Source organism: Pseudochaenichthys georgianus, chromosome 13, assembly GCF_902827115.2.
Source record: "Pseudochaenichthys georgianus chromosome 13, fPseGeo1.2, whole genome shotgun sequence".
NCBI lineage: Eukaryota > Metazoa > Chordata > Actinopteri > Perciformes > Channichthyidae > Pseudochaenichthys > Pseudochaenichthys georgianus.
This window is the reverse complement of record NC_047515.1, coordinates 25,761,500-25,779,258: the sequence shown is the minus strand read 5'-3', so window position 1 is coordinate 25,779,258 and position 17,759 is coordinate 25,761,500. Positions and strand designations below refer to the sequence as shown.

The 17,759-nt window shown below is 43.1% G+C and overlaps 1 protein-coding gene across 1 annotated transcript in view; it reads left to right on the top strand.

The window, feature by feature from the left end:
- Positions 1-17,759, top strand: part of dscaml1 (Down syndrome cell adhesion molecule like 1) — a 94,714-nt gene that overhangs the window by 48,534 nt on the left and 28,421 nt on the right. Inside the window, exons 4-8 of the mRNA XM_034097756.2 lie at positions 12,080-12,226; positions 12,863-13,141; positions 14,288-14,563; positions 15,190-15,489; positions 17,569-17,711. Coding sequence (XP_033953647.1) covers positions 12,080-12,226; positions 12,863-13,141; positions 14,288-14,563; positions 15,190-15,489; positions 17,569-17,711 — 1,145 coding nt within the window. The remainder of the gene's footprint in view (positions 1-12,079; positions 12,227-12,862; positions 13,142-14,287; positions 14,564-15,189; positions 15,490-17,568; positions 17,712-17,759) is intronic.

The following is a 17,759-nucleotide window of genomic DNA, read 5'->3' as shown; positions in this document are numbered from 1 at the left end:
CTGCTCTTATTTGAGTATTTTTGCCTTCTGTTTTCTAACCATGTTCCCTTCATCCAGCCATCCACCCCTGCCTCCATTTTGCTGCTTGAATATTTATGGCCATTCCAATTAAGATTGCTTAAGTGTGGTGGTGGCCTTTACCCATTACAGAGGGGAAGACAGAGATGAAGACACAGGGAGTGGGCCGATGATGAAAACAGACAGATTATCAGATTTCTCCCTCTTTCTATTTCTTTTGGTTTGGATGAGTGCATTTTTCCATTTCCTTTATTTGTTTTTCTTCTTCCTCTCAGTTTTTCTCTCTCTCTCTCTCTCTCTCTCTCTCTCTCTCTCTCTCTCTCTCTCTCTCTCTCGAGTCTCATGCATGAGTTGCTCAGAGAGGGTGAGGGGTGTGTGGGTGTAAAGGGTGTCACCTTCTAACAACAGATATAGAAAGAGAAACGGAGAGACAGCAGCAGAAAAAGAGATAGAGGAAGAGAACAGAGAAACCGAGGAAACGGGTAGATATGGAGACGGGGAAAGACAAAGCCAACAGGAGATGTGATGGTGGTGTTGGGGAGGGCGGCAGCTGGCATTTGACGGTGAAGCATGCCTTTTTAATGAGTGCATTAGTCCTCTGAATACCTCTCCTCAGATCACTGCATCATATTGAACCTGGTAAACAGACGAAACAAAGCAGCAGAGGAGGATTAGAAGGTCAAGGGTTGGAGGAGCTGGAAATCGAAACACTTGTAGAGAGATAAGAATAGACAGAGTGTGTATCTGTGTCTCCTCTTCAATTATTCTGCCTCTGGTTACCGTGTGTGTCCTTCCCTCACAGAGGGAGAGAAAGAGACACAAGCTTAAAAAGTGTTTTAACTTCCTGTTATTTTGACACAGCATCTTCACAGTCCTTAAGCAAGCTTTTTTTTTTTTTCTCGTTCAGGAAAGTGACAGTAATATAACATCCTTTCGGTTCTTCTTTCAATATCTGGCTTGTTCTCAGAAGCACTTACATATTATAGACTGCTTTGAATGTGAATAGAGAGAGAAATAGGCTCGGATAGGGAGAGCGCCTATTGTCAGTAGGTGTAGATTTCCCTTTGTCAAACACATGTCAATTCTTCAGACCCAACAGAGGAGAGGAGAATAGGAAGATTATAGCAGCAGAGAAAAGGATGATGGGAGAGAGGGCGGGTTGAAGGCGGGAGGGGAACAGAGGAGGAGGGGAGTGGTATTGATTTGACACTCGGGGAATCACACCACAGCTCTGTTCCTTTTCATTCCTCTGCCCTTGTAATGGGGTGTTAATATGGCAGGTAGGGGGATTTAAGAGGATGAGAACATTTTATTAGAATCCAATCTTTATTATCCTTCACCCCTGCCCACCTCTCAGCCCCTACACACACAGACATGCATGTATGCACTGGTGGCCACGTGCAAGCTTTAGACACACATGAGGTTGGGGTGAAAGTGTTAATTACATGTTGGGCCTGAATGGACTCACAGTTGTACAAGTCATGTTTTATATAGTGCGTGCATGTGTGTGTGTTTGTGTGTATGTATGATGCAAGGAGGCCGCTAAGAGAGTATGAGAAATTCAAATGAAATGGCTTTTAGGAGGCCTTCCCAGTGCCTCCTAGAATCAGCTATAATGGGCCCTTGGTAATTATCAAATAAATGAACTAGCAGAAGGAATTGAGTTAGCGGAATCATTGACTGACTCCTTTCGTTCTTTCTCTTTCCCAACAATATTGTACTTTACTTATTCACTATTAAGTCCTTATTTCCTCAGGCTGATCAAATGTATTTCTTTAAAGGAAATATAAAGATGAAAATAGAATCAAAAGCGCGTAAGCCTTAAAGGTGGTGTAGGTAAGTTTGAGAAACCGGCTCGAGATACACTTTTTGTCATATTACATGGAATGCTCTTAACGTCCCAATAGCAATGAATATCTGAAGTGCTTTGACAAAAAATCCATAAAAAAAAGTCATCTGTGGAAGCCGTGGTACTGTAAAAAGCACGACCAATCATCAATCAATCAATCAATCAATGTTTATTTATATAGCCCAATATCACAAATGTTACATTTGTCTCAGTGGTCTTCACAGTGTGTACAGAATATCAGTATGACAATACGACACCCTCTGTCCTTAGACCCTCACATCGCACAAGGAAAAACTTCCAAAGAAAACCCAGTTTAAAGGGAAAAATGGGAGAAACCTCAGGGAGAGCAACAGAGGAGGGATCCCTCTCCCAGGACGGACAGACGTGCAATAGATGCCGTGTGTAAATTGAAAAGATAATACATTTGCAACATAGGTAGTCCAAATGTTTGGAAATGCATGTGTGTATAATAGGAAGATGAATCCACGAGGATATCCATCCAGGACCTATGATCCAGGACCACAGCCACGACTCAAGATCCAGCGCTCGCGATCCAGGACACAGGACCGCAGGATCATCCATGACTCCGGATCCCAGCGTATATAGACACCAAAAAGAAAGACATTTGGGGAAGCTGGGTTAATCGGAACATGAGTGTACACGGGTATAGACAGAGAGAAGGAAGAAGTAAGATGTCCCCCGACAAACTAAGCCTATATCAGCAAAACTAGGGGCTGAATCTAATCAGCCCTAACTATAAGCTTTATCAAAAAGGAAGGTCTTAAGCGCACTCTTAAAAACGGATAGGGTGTCTGCCGCCCGAACACAAACTGGAAGCTGATTCCAAAAATGTGGAGCTTGATAAGAAAAGGCTCTGGCTCCCATTGTACTTTTAAAGATTCTAGGAACAACCAACAACCCTGCATTCTTGGAACGCAATGCCCTAGTAGGACAGTAGGGTATAATGAGTTCTTTAAGGTAAGATGGCGCCTGCCCATTAAGGGCTTTGTAGGCGAGAAGAAGAATTTTAAATTCTATCCTGTGTTCTATAGGGAGCCAGTGTAAGGCAGCCAGAATAGGAGTAATGTGGTCCCTTTTCCTAACTCTGGTTAGTACACGAGCCGCAGCATTTTGAATCAGCTGAAGCGACTTGATTGACTTCTTAGTACTCCCTGATAATAGAGAGTTACAATAATCCAGCCTAGAAGTAACAAATGCATGGACTAGTTTCTCTGCATCGTTTTGAGGCAAGATATGCCTGATTTTTGCAATGTTACGTAGATGGAAGTAGGCGGTCCTTGAAATTGATTTTATGTGGGCGTTAAAGGATAAATCCTGATCAAATATAACACCAAGATTCCTTACAGTCTCACTGGAGGCCAAATTAATGCCATCCATAGTTAGTATGTCTTTAGATAATTTGTTTCGTAGATTCTTCGGGCCAAGTACAATAACTTCAGTTTTGGTCGTGTTTAACATCAAAAAGTTTAAGGTCATCCACGTTTTTAAGTCCTTAAGGCAGTCTTGAATTTTATTTAGATGATTAATTTCATCAGGCTTGATTGATAAATATAGTTGAGTATCATCCGCATAACAATGAAAGTTTACAGAATGATTCCTTATAATATTGCCTAACGGAAGCATATATAATGTGAACAAAATAGGTCCGAGCACTGAGCCCTGTGGCACTCCATGGCTAACTTTGGTTTGCGTGGAAGATTCATCGTTAACACGTACAAACTGAGAGCGTTCAGATAGATAGGACCTAAACCAGCCTAAAGCAGTTCCCTGTATGCCAACTAAGTGCTCTAGTCTTTGCAATAGGATATCATGGTCGATAGTATCAAATGCAGCACTAAGATCGAGCAAAACAAGAATAGAGACAAGTCCCTTGTCTGAGGCTATTAGAATATCATTTGTGACTTTAACCAGAGCTGTCTCTGTGCTATGATGTGTTCTAAAGCCAGACTGAAAATCTTCAAATAAATCATTGTTTTTTAAGTAATCACACAACTGTTTTGCGACCGCTTTCTCAAGAATTTTTGAGAGGAACGGAAGATTAGAAATAGGTCTATAGTTGGCTAAAACCTCTGGATCGAGGTTGTGCTTTTTAAGAAGCGGTTGTATCACTGCTACTTTGAATGATTGTGGAACATAGCCTGATAATAAAGACATATTCATAATATTTAATAAAGAAGTGCTAATTAATGGAAAAACTTCCTTCAACAGCTTAGTTGGAATTGGGTCTAACATGCACGTGGATGGTTTAGAAGAGAGAATCATTGAATGTAATTGTTCAAGGTTAATGGCTGAAAAGCATTCTAGTTTACTATCTAGTGTAATATTAGAACTTACGATTCCGGGAGCTGTTGATAACACTATACTGGTCAAAGGCAAGAGGTCATTAATTTTGTTTCTAAGAGTAACAATTTTATCGTTAAAAAAGCACATAAAATCATTACTACTGAGTGCTATGGGAATAGAAGGCTCAATCGAGCTGTGGCTCTCTGTCAGCCTGGCTACAGTGCTGAAAAGAAATCTTGCATTATTCTTATTCTCATCTATTAATGAAGAGTAGTAGGCTGCTCTCGCTTTACGCAGTGCTTTCTTATATTCATTGAGAGTAATATGCCAAATTAAACGAGATTCTTCAAGTTTAGTGGAACGCCATATCCTTTCAAGTTGTCTAGACTTTTGCTTTATTTTGCTTTATCATCTGAGCCGGCCCGGCTAAAATAACTGGATGGCCTACCTGCCTGTCAGCCTTCCATCTGTGCACAAACCTATCTCGTGCCCTCATTGGTCATGTGTGCGTTCGTGTGTGTTGGAGGAGGGGCTCTGTGAGGAAGTGGCAGATTTTTTCCAGCTATGTATTTTCAAATTCTAGTGCACTCGAGCTGGTTTCTCCAAAATGACCTACCCCACCTTTAATATTATAATTGTTATATTTTAGTTTATATTTGTAGTCAGTAAAGAGAAGATGATAACTAATTACTCTTCTTGAGAGGCTGAGAATAACAGTAACATTTGTAAAAGCATGCAAGAATCCACACACATATCACATGTTACTCCCTAATAGGTAAAGGAATGCTAAAATACGATAGATTTAGTTTACTTAGTTAGCTGTAGTTTTATATACAATTAATTCATTTATACTGTGACCCGACATGCCTCATATTGAAGCATGGAACAATGTTAAAACAATTTTCCACCACAGAAGCAATGTTGTGATCATAGCTTACGAGCTTCACTCGTTTTCTTACAGGAATATTTTAAAAAAACTTGACAGTAACCTGGCCCAGTTAGTGCTACTTATACTGCTAGATGACTGTTTTAAATTAAAACATAGATGACACTGTGAGGTCATGTACGTCGCTGCTTGTGTTCTCCTGCTGAAGCTTTGTTCCTTTCACTGATGCTCTTATATGGTTGCCTTTTTGAAAGCTTTCTCCAGCCTGTGTGTGTGTGTAGGTTGCTTGATTGCATAACCATTACATTGACTATTAAACCTTTTTGTTATGTATGTTGGATCTGTCACACAGTCTTTTTTCCAATCACAGCCAGCTTGTTTCCAATGTGAGATGTTCTGTTTCTCTTGCAGTGAGTAAACTGACTGCTGGTAGCACTGGGCCATATGCCACATTACTATTTTATTACTCTACCACAGTAACCACTGTAGCTAACATTACCCTCACACACACACACACACACACACACACACACACACACACACACACACACACACACACACACACACACACACACACACACACACACACACACACACACACACACACACACACACACACGTTTAATTGTGCCAACCACTGTACCATCACAACATGTAAGAGACTTTGCACTAGAAGGTTCCCCGTCTGTGGGCCGCAGCAGCAAAGCTGTCCATGGAGCTGATCTGCGGTAGATTGTGATCCTTTCTTCTATTTCCACCACTTTTCTTGAGCATCGATACTAAATGTACTTCAGTTGGTGTTCCTAACAGCATGTTGTTTTTCGCTTGTAACACAACCGTGTACTATACACACAGCTGTGTTTGCTGACTGGGTGGTGCATTCATTGTTGGTGAATAAGGTAGATGCATTTTGCTGAACTGTACTAATGTACAATAACTGACAACCAGGTGATAATTGAATCCCCGAATCCATCCTTTAAATATGCTTGGCGATCCCTCAACTTGTTGCCACTGTGGCACACCTATTCTTTGAATAGTTGTATCTTGATGCCTTTTTGCACCCATTTTTAGCCTCGATGTTGACATGTTATTAATGATTTTTTTCTCATTGTAACAATTCATTCAGTGTATATGTTTACTTGGACTTCATTGAAGTGGACTGGCGTAGATCTCACTGAGATCACACCATTTTCTTTGCTCTATTTCACTTTGCACAGAGTTATTTGTTACAACATTTCTCATGATTGATTCAATTCCAGAAATGACTGAATATGCTGTTGTGTAGCTTATAGAGTTGTAAAATGCTTACAAACAGGCATATGCACCCAATCCGTCATTTGGATGTAGAATCAAAATATCCTGAAACAAACACGTTCACGCCCTAAATGCCTCGCACATAGTACGTACGTGTGTGTGTGCATGTGTGTGTGTGTGTGTGTGTGTGTGTGTGTGTGTGTGTGTGTGTGTGTGTGTGTGTGTGTGTGTGTGTGTGTGTGTGTGTGTGTGTGTGTGTGTGTGTGTGTGTGTGTGTGTGTGTGTGTGTGTGTGTGTGTGTGTGTGTGTGTGTGTGTGTGTGTGGCAAAGCTAGTAGAATTAGCAATGTAATGTTAAGGGGGTGGATGGAGACACCGTGGACGGAAGGAAAAGAAGAAAGCAGGAAGGAAAAGTTCAATCAAGACGAGGAGAATGTGTAGGTGTACTCCACTATCTGCTCACACTGTGGCATCCTGTAGTGAGGATGCTCTGCATGAAAATACACACACACACACACACACACACACACACACACACACACACACACACACACACACACACACACACACACACACACACACACACACACACACACACCCATACTCACAATTTGTCGAGTGCACTCTGCAAACGTGGATTGTGAGACAGTGGGAGGAAGGGTGTGTAGATCGAGAGACGTCCATTTGTAGCATACTACTGCGGATCTGTATTGCACTGAGCCCGCGGTCCATTTAGCCTTAAAACCTGAAAGGCAAACCTTGACAATAATGGAGGTGACAGTCTTCAGCATCTGTTAAAAAGCATGGAGTGAATGACATGATGCAGTGAGAGATGTGTTGAGCTCCTCTGTGGCCTATAGCCCGGGCCTGTGGACCAATTACAGATCCATTCAGCAGTTTCTCTCCTCTGATCTCCATCGCCATCATTTAAATGGCTGATTCCGTTTTTACCTCTAATGAAGGGTACTCTGCCGCACACACACACACACACACACACACACACACACACACACACACACACACACACACACACACACACACACACACACACACACACACACACACACACACGCACGGCACACATGAAAAGCACACTTGCACTTGTCGCTGTGTGCCACCGCAGCGCCCCCTACCCAGCTGTTGTCACGTGAGCGCACGGGCCCTAGCAACAGCGAGCGAGAGAGCGAACAAAAATGAGAGATTCTGGCGAGAGCAGAGAAGAGAGGAATGGGTAAAGAGAGGGAGAGCGAAAGAGATGGGAGGGAGGGAGGGGGGTGCCGTAGAGCATTAATAAGTGATGAGTCCAACAGTGTGAATTGCTGTTAGTTAGCATTGCTGCAGCGCCTTCATTTGCATGGCAGCTCCAAGAACAAACCCCTTACTTGCGCCATTTCCTCTCTTGCTCTGTTTTTCTCGCATAGGACTTTTTTCTTGCTTTCCCTCTCTATTTGATCTATTTCTGTCTCTTTCTTTTAGGTCTGGCCAGCATCTCAAATATTTTCTTAGATACTTATTTAAACAATCCCTCGTTCCTGTCTTATCCGACCATCCTCTCCTCCCAACCTCCACGATTGCTTCAATATTCCCACATTAACATTTTCATTTTCTCTTATCATTGTTTTGCTCGTTATGATCTCTTATTCTGCGATCCCCCTCCCTTGTATGACAGTCATTTGTTGAAGATGGCAGCCATATACTATAATGGGATATAATTAGATGCGCCTATCCTGTATCCCTTCATCTTCCCGCTCTGTCTAACCTGCCCTTCCCCTCCTCTGACTCCCCCACCTATCTCAAAGAAGAGGGGTGTCCTGTCTCTGGGTGAACTTTGGGGCAGACAAGTGATGCTCCAGGGCTCACTAATCCTTATTGTTTCCATCTTTCTCTCCATTTCTGTCTCTTTGTCTCGTTATTTGCATGTATGTCTCTTTCTGTGGGATTTCTGGCACACACACACACACACACACACACACACACACACACACACACACACACACACACACACACACACACACACACACACACACACACACACACACACACACACACACACACACACACACACACACACACACACACACACACACAGATCCAGCAGCATCTTCACTCTGCACTTGACTTGAGTTCCTGCCTCAGGCTCATCAGCTGAACTGATTCCATTACTTACAGACCCCCCCCAGACTCTATGGACTAGAAGGAAAAGAGGCAGACATAGAAAGAGGTAGAGGGCAGAGGGGAGACGGGAGGAAGAGAAGCCGGCGATGATGAATAGATGTCCCACAGATTGTAAAAGAGAAAAAGGAAGGAATGAGAGGGTTAGGAAGTAAAATAGGAAGTGAGGGGATTTTGAGCCTCCCTTGGGTAGGCTGGACCTAAAAGAATCTCACCCTGCCTCCTACAGCCGAAAGGAAAAGGCAGACACAGAACAACATACATACACGCAAACAACAACAACAACAAACTCCTGGGGGCGTAGGCAGACTAGACGAGAATTGATCTTCTCTCCCACAAGGAGAGGCTTGCAACGGGAGAAAGAGAGAGGGAGGGAGAGAGACATAGAACAACGTAGAGGAATTGTTTTACCCGTGTGTGGCTCTCAGGCCTGCAGGCCCTCATCCCTCTCACTCTCACTCCCTCCGCTGTCACTCCCAACGGCATGTTTCTCTTTATCTCCCTATCTCTCCCTCCATCAATCTCCATCTGCCCTCCTCCTCCCCTAGGTCAGCCTCTCCCCCCTGCCTCCCTCCAGTGCAGCCTACACCCTCTCCACTGTTTTAGGTGTGCCACATCTCCACAGACAGCAGGAGAGCAGGCAGTGAGTAGAACTTAGGTATCAGGTAGAAAGAGCAGCAGTGAAGGAGAGAGGAGGTGAAGGGTAGTCGGCTAATCTCACAGCAGTCAAGGGAAGATGGAGAATAGAATACTTCATTAATATGCCACTGTAGATAAGGTATAGTGATGACATTATTAATTGATCAGAGAAATAATCAACAACATCTCTTAACATGTATTCATCTTTTATCCATCTGAACTGGCTCATCTTGCTTTCCTTTCTGTCGATACATTGTGTAGCTGGACATCTATTTGCCACAAGCGTTGACACACTGTCTCATTAATGTCCCCTGCACTCTCTTTTCTCTCCATTCTTAACCATCTCTGAATGTCTTACTCTACCCCCCACTTTCTCCCCTCCCCACCCCCTTCTGGTCTGTCTTCCTCTCTCCAGGCATGTTGTGACAGGGAGTAGCAGTGTTTTATACAGGGTTCTACTCGCCAAGTGCATATTATCCTGTAAGGCTTAATACCCAGGTTGTAACAAAAGGGCAGGCTTGGAAATTACAGCTTACGTCGCTTAGCACTCAGCACAACAGTCTGACTCACATGAAAACACGTGTGTCTGAACTTTCACATATGCATGCAGACGCACAGGCTGTTACAAGTGTGTGTGTGTGTGTGTGTGTGTGTGTGTGTGTGTGTGTGTGTGTGTGTGTGTGTGTGTGTGTGTGTGTGTGTGTGTGTGTGTGTGTGTGTGTGTGTGTGTGTGTGTTTGTGTGTGTGTGTGTGTGTGTGTGTGTGTGTGTGTGCGTGTGCAAATTGTAGACTTACTAAATTAAAATATCATACGTATTAATATGTCCATCTGACATTTAAACGGGTCTCTCAATCTCCAGAAGCTAGTTAGCACCACTTGTTGTACTGTAATCAGTCAACCAACATTTATTTTTTCTTGGTTTTTATCATTTTAGATTGAATATCTGTGGCTTTTGGTTGAGGAAAGACATCTCCTTGGAATTTTTCTAAAAACCGTGGCTAAAAACTGGCCATAGTTTACTTCAAATTGACTTATAGGATAATATGAAATTCAACAGAATGAGCAAGAATAAAGAAATATCCTCTGTGATCTTGAAAAATGGCACATTTAGATTAGTCTGTCCAAACTTGGGAGCTTTGACACAAGAGGTAAAGCCTTCAGTATTCTTCACATATCAGTCTTGTTAGTGTGTGTGTGTGGCAGGGAGCCAGGCCAGCCCTGTTTGTTTGAATCAATCTCTTTTGGATGGAGTTGTGCAGCTATAAAATGCATCGATTGTTGCTCACATTTTGGCAGGGCTAACACACACACACTTTCGCGCACACACCCAAACACTGGCTTGTTTAATGATACTTGCCCATTTATATCTACACATGTTCATTGATACATAAATGTTGTCAATCAAAAACATAGGACTTACAAACCATGTAATTATTAACTGCCAGACTCTAAGAGGATAATTTAAGAGCAAAATAAAAACCAACTAAAACTGCGGCTCATGTTGTGAAGTTTTCACAATACAGCAGCCGCTTTTCATCAACAATCAGACACATCTAACAGCTGGAACCATAAGTGTTTCAGAATAAATATGCAGTGACTCGATGCTGACCTATTGCTTGGAGGTGTGCGTGTGTGTATTTATGCATGTTTTTGCGTTGTGTGTACATCATATATTTCCCGTATTCAACTATTCAATGTACCTGTATTTAACTCAAGTCCTCTCTTGTCAACATTGCAAAGAGACAACTGAAACATCATGTACAGCAAACAACAGGCATAAACAAACGGCAAAAGCATCCGCATAACCGAACAATCTGCAATCTACGACAAACTCGGAAGTGCACACTGTCTAAAATAACCCTTTGGGGGAACAGAATACAAAAAGATGCAGAGAAGCGGAAAGAATCAAACACTGAAATACACTCTCCTCCTTCCATCTCTCTCTTCTCTTCTTCTCCTCGCACACATAGACACACATGCACATGCTTTTTCTATTGACATGTAGATAAATCAGAGGGAGACCAAGCAGTCACTGATGTGAAATGAAAATGACACTAATCTGCTGTTACCATAACGCACAGAGACGCATCAATTATTAACACCTACAATAACTCCCCCCTGTCTTCTCTCTTTCTCGTCTTCCTTATCGCTCTTCCTCTATTGTGTAACTCTCACTAGATGGATGTGACAGAGTTAGTTAAAATCTCCCCTGTGTTCAAGTACTGTGCTTTGGCCTTTTGAAGAATGTATATTCTAGTCCTGTTTTCTATTCTTTGGAGATCAGTGATTTCTCTGAAAAATATGCTCACGGTTTGTCAAGAGGGTGTCGTGATGGAGAGGTTGGCATCTCTCATCGACTTCAATAGCCTCACATGTCTGAAGTGACCTTTTCCTCACCAAATAGGGTTTTCTCTGTACACTTTTTCCTCAGCCAATGTATAGAAATGAGAAAGAAAATACAGTGAATACAGAAGATTGTTATAAATGTGTGTACACCATTAAGAAAAGTGAATATAACTTGAAAAGACATTGAAGCATCTTCTATTTCTGTAAAATGGTGCTAGAAAATATACATATTATTGAGCTATAGAGAAGGCGAGAAAGTAAATAAAGCCCAATTCTGGACAGTAATCACATTTGTCCCAATGTGATGTGAGATAATATTACCTTTTAACAGAGAAAGATTAGGCCTCAAAGCTCAAATGTCTAAACTGGAAAATTCCTCTGCCCAATGCACCCAGGCATGAGACACAAGTCAAGTCGATAATATTTATATCGGCAATAATAAAAATAAAAATGTGGGGCTTTACAATCTGTGCAGCACCCCTCTATCTGTAAACCCTCGCATTGCTTTACATGCTAATGACATGCCTTATTTATCATTTTTGAAACTCATATGTTGACTAACCTATCCTTCCTTTCTCCCCTACCTGTTCCCCCTCTGCTCTCCTACACAGGTAACCGTTTCTTCCTGACCTCATTTGGCGCTCTGTATTTCTCAGAGGTGCAGAAGGAAGATGCTCTGTCCACCTACCGCTGCATCACAAAGCACAAGTACAGTGGAGAGACTCGCCAGAGCAATGGAGCCAGGCTCTCTGTTATGGGTAGGCAAAGTTTCCTTTTCCACTAAAAGTACTAAAATGCCATCAAAACATGAGCAGCTGCTTGTCTTTTATAATTGTATTACTTGATAGAATTGCATTACAGAGTTTTATATTTTAGAGGAATAGTTTAACACTTTTTTTGGTTTTATTGCCGAGATGAGAAAATCAACACTACTCTGTACAGTACATATCAAGCTGTAGCCTGGAGGTGTATACCTTAGCTCAGCATAAAGACTGGAAACGGGGCGAACAGCTAGCCTGGGAAGATAATCCACCTACCAGTACTTAAGGTTCAAGTTCAAGGAAATATATTGTCTCTGTACAACACAGGTTTGTGCAATGAAATGGAGTTTAAAGATCCTTAACCAGCATAGAAGCATACAAATAACACGTGTTATCCAAGTTACTACTATAGTGCAGCCCATAACTCATAGCCAGGCTAGCTGTGTCCACTGTTTACAGTCTTTGTGCTAAACTAACCATCTGCTGGCTGTAGCTTTATGTTATGGTACAGACATGGGTGTATTATCAATGTACTCATTCAACTCTCAGTAAGAATGATCCAACTATTCCTTAGGAACCAAATGTATGAATTCATGAATTTACATTTCTTTCTGTGTCGTGCTACACCCACAGACCCTACGGAGTCCACCCCCTCAGTGCTGGATAGTTTCCAGTCCGGTGAGGTGCAGATGGGGCACAGCGTTGAGCTGCACTGTGTTGCATCCGGATACCCAAACCCCACCATCCGATGGCTGAAGGATGGTCGGCCTTTACCTGCTGACTCCCGCTGGACACGGCGCATCACCGGCCTCACCGTTTCCGACTTGAGGCTTGAGGACAGTGGCAACTACATCTGTGAGGTCACCAACAGCTTTGGCTCCAAAGAGGTGACGGGTCATCTTAATGTCATAGGTGAGTAAAACACTAAAGAGATTACAGTAGAAGAATACAATCTCAAAATTCAGCACACAACAATGCATCACTTAGCACTCCCCGAGCTATCTTGACCTCCATTGTTCAACACTGACAAGTGTAGTTGGAGCGTAAGTGAGATGGACAGAAGTAATGAATGATGATGTCAGGTCATGGACAGGTGCAATGGAGACATCATATAAGCTCTGTTGGCTTTGCCCTGGCCCCGTGCCTGCTACACGACAACCCCCCCTCCCACATACATCCCACCCTCACAACCCACCCTCGTCTGGGCCGAGCGTGAGCCTGATGTCCAAGGACGGCTCGTTCCCCCGCTGTGCTCTCAAACCCCAGCGAGGCGTTGCTACGGTGACAGAGCAGACCAGTGGTCTTGCAGGCCTGTCGCTCTGTTTACCAAGGACGTGAAGGAGGGAGGGAAAAACAGAGAGGATTTCATAATGCTGTGTGTTTGAATGAATGAGGAGGGGACACTGGGAGAGAGGTAAAGGGTGAAGTTAGTGGACACTGGGCAGACTGGCCATGGGGCACATCACGGCGCATCCCACAAACCTCCTATGACAGGGCATAGAAGGTGGTACACATACACACACACTTGAACACACACTTGCAGTATGTGCACTCATTGCCTGTGAAGAAAGTCTTACACATGCACTGTCACTCTCTCACACACATTCAGCAGCCTCCAGCACTTAACACCAGCTGCTTTATTGCTCACTGACATTTTCTCCCCTTTCTGTCTCTCTATCTCGGTTTTCTTCGCTGCCTAGCACACACACTCACACACACTCACACACACACACACACACACACACACACACACACACACACACACACACACACACACACACACACACACACACACACACACACACACACACACACACACACACACACACACACACACACACACATAAGCAATGGAAGAAGTCTTGACACACAGACAACTAATACACACCAAAACAAAATGTGATTTGTGTTTCCTGGCCCTTACTCAATACAAATTGCTTTTGTTCAGCTATGGAAGTTATACCACCACTGTAATGTTTCTCAATGTTTAGGTTGTGACTTATGAATGAGAAGGTGTGGCTAACATTTCCTTTTCTCTTTTCTTTTCCTTATCTCTAGATCCACTGCGGGTCACCTTGTCTCCCAAGAACCTGAAGACGGGGATCAGCAGCACAGTCATCCTATCCTGTGCCGTCCAGGGTTCCCCGCACTTTATGGTGTCCTGGTACCGTAACACTGAATCTGTCCTGCCCGATCAGCACTTTTCCATCCAGGGGGCTCACAATGAGACATTGTTCATTTCCGCTGCACAAAAGAGACACTCGGGAGCTTACCAGTGCTTTGCCACGCGCAAGGGCCAGACCGCCCAGGACTTCTCCATCATACTGCTGGAAGGTGAGGACGGAAAGGGATTACCATGGCGGTGAATAATCACGAACGTGTACATCACAAACACTGTCCGGGGTTATTGTGCTGGAGTTTCTTCTGATGCTTAATAAGACAACAATTACGCATGATTTACATTATATAAATCCAAATTATGATATGTTTCTACTTTGTATGTGCAGTCCTGTTAGAAGTTTTTTCTGTATTTCCAAAAATATACTTTTGAGGATTGTTAACAAGGGAGAGAAAACTGATTGAGTGATAACAGTTTATTTTACATTAAACGGATAATTGCATAGGTACCTGGTATGTTCATCGAGTGTAATCTCTCAAATTATTTAAAATTAATTGTACTTTTATCACACACATTGAGTACATGCATATCCTGTATACACCCATAGCCTATGTATCTAGGACACAAGCAGATTGGCTGTATTATGTTTGACTTTATGCAGCCATAATCCATTTAGTTTCTGACTGAAGTGTTACTTTTTAATTCAGTACCTTACAACAAATGTCATATACTTCTGCTTCCTAGAGTATGGTGGTTTTTAACATAGTGCTAATTTAAATACAATGTAACACACTGTTATCATTTGTTTCTAAATTCTCACCTCTCGTGTCTTGTTTCTCAGATGGCACGCCCCGTATTGTCGCCTCCTTCAGCGAGAGGGTGGTGGTCCCCGGTGAACCCTTTTCCCTGATGTGCGCTGCCAAAGGAGCGCCCCCCCCCACCATCACCTGGACCCTGGACGACGAGCCTGTGGCCCGGGACCTGTCGCGTGTCCGAGCCAGCCAGTACACGCTCTCCGACGGCAGCACTGTGAGCCACGTCAACGTCAGCAGCCCGCAGATTCGCGATGGAGGAGTGTATCGGTGCGCCGCACGAAACTCGGCCGGTAGTGCCGAGTACCAAGCGCGCATAAACGTAAGAGGTGCCTGTCTACTTTTCAATATCAGTCATACAGATGCTTACCATAGCCTGACCCCTACCCTGTACCCTTCTATATCTCTACCTCTATCTCTATATGTGTGTTTTGCTTTATTGTAAATATACTTTTCTTTCTCTTTACTTTTTTGTTCTGTCCGTTAATCTTTATTCTTGTGTGTTACTGTATTTATTGCTTCAGCAGCACATATGGTGTTTATGTTGTTTTTCTCATTCCCTTTCTTTCTTGCAGTTTGTTAATGTCCTGTTGTCATGCTTACTGTGGCTCTGCACATGTGCCTGTGAAAAAGCACATGCATAAGAACACATACAACATGCACCCACTGATCCACCTACTTCAGTTATCTGTACACACACACACACACACACACACACACACACACACACACACACACACACACACACACACACACACACACACACACACACACACACACACACACACACACACACACACACACACAGGTTTACAGGCATACAAATTGTTCAAATAGTGATTTTTTTTGCAAAACATATAGAAAGGAAAAGTGACAAAAAGAGATGAAGTGAGATTTAGCAAATGTGAGACAAATGCATGAAGACACTTTAGAAGAGAAAGACACGGAGGGCAACAGATAGAGGCAAGAGAGAGCTGAAATAAGAGAAGAGGTTAGAAGAGTGAGGAGTGCCAGTGTCTGCTGAGGGAGTGATGGTGAACTCTGGTGACAGGACTGGTGATGTCACTGTCGTCGGAGACAACAAGAATGAGGAGTGTCACTGATGGACAGGGATGTATCACACTCTTTCTCTCTGTTTCTGTTTCTTTTTCTGTTTTCTCTGTTCTTTGTGGAGATGTGGAGTTGTGACATGTGAGCCCGCTCTAAGATGACATGCCAGGATAATCATTGGAGTGAGAATGAGCTTCATTGCCAGAGAGTTTCAGCTCTACATGCAAGACATATTCAACAAATACACACACACATGGACTCACACCTGCACAACCACACACGAGAAAGCAGTAACACATTGGTAAGCGTACCCACTTGCTGAAATGTGATACACTCAACTTATCCCGTTCGGTGAGAGGCCAGCAGCAAAGATACTGAGCCACACAGACTTTGTTGAACACACGTGCACGTTATACCGTATATGTGCTTGTGTGTCGGCGTGTGTGTGTCTGTGCTGCTGAATAATACATCTTTCACTCGTCAGAGCTGAGACTTCAAAGCTCAGCACACACTGAGAAAGGAAGGAGAGAGAAACGGAGGAAGAGAAGTGGGGTAGGAGGGCTGGAAGGAGAAACAAAAACAAAGATACAAGACTTACGATGGTGAGAAGGTCACAGGAGAAGTGACGGATGATTGAGGGATCGCTCCCAGTGACTTCCAGTAATGCTGAACACATTTAGTGTCCGCCTGACTGTCTGTCTGCCTGGTGGCCGGCAGCCGTCGGTCTCTGTCTTTTGGCAACAGTACATGACAAACATATTGAGGCATTCAAGATACATTTCTGTTATATATTTGTATTTCTTTTATCAGATCTTAGATGTTTTGATCCTGTGAGTCAACTGTGCCAATTACTTGTTTTGACCAGTATTGCTAATTCTCCTAGTCCCTCAAAACACTATGTAGTTTGAACTTTATAGATGTCACATGTTCATTGCTTTGAAACTATGAGAATACAATGTGTTTTTCACACTAAGCAACCTTTAACAATGTACAGCACTTGGCCCATACCCCACAGTCAATAGAAAATGCATTGAACATGTCCATGATGAGGCTGGCCCTGCACTCGACACACGTGGCAGCTTCAGGATACATTGACAGTGATACAACTCATAGCAGTTTGCACTCTAACATCTCTCTTTAAACACTCACATGCTTTGTTTCTCTTCTGTCTCTTAACTACTCCCCAACCCCCCTTCCTTTTCAACTCTCCCATTTATTCCTAAAATTCCAAAATCTGTTTCTGACACCATCATCTAACGATTTTATAATTTTCCCCTCTATTTTCTTCCTCTTGTCAATCCTTCTCTTTTTCTCTGCATCCCTCTCCCTCTGCCCATATGTCTCTCTCTGCCCATCAGGTCCACCGAGGATTCGGCCTATGAAGAACATCACTGCAGTGGCAGGAAGAAACTCTTTCATAAACTGCCGTGTGATTGGGTACCCTTATTACTCAATCAACTGGTACAAGGAGGGGCTTCTGCTGCCTGACAATCATCGCCAGGTGGATTTTGCTCTCTGCATTTCTGCTCAAAATATATCAGAACCTGGG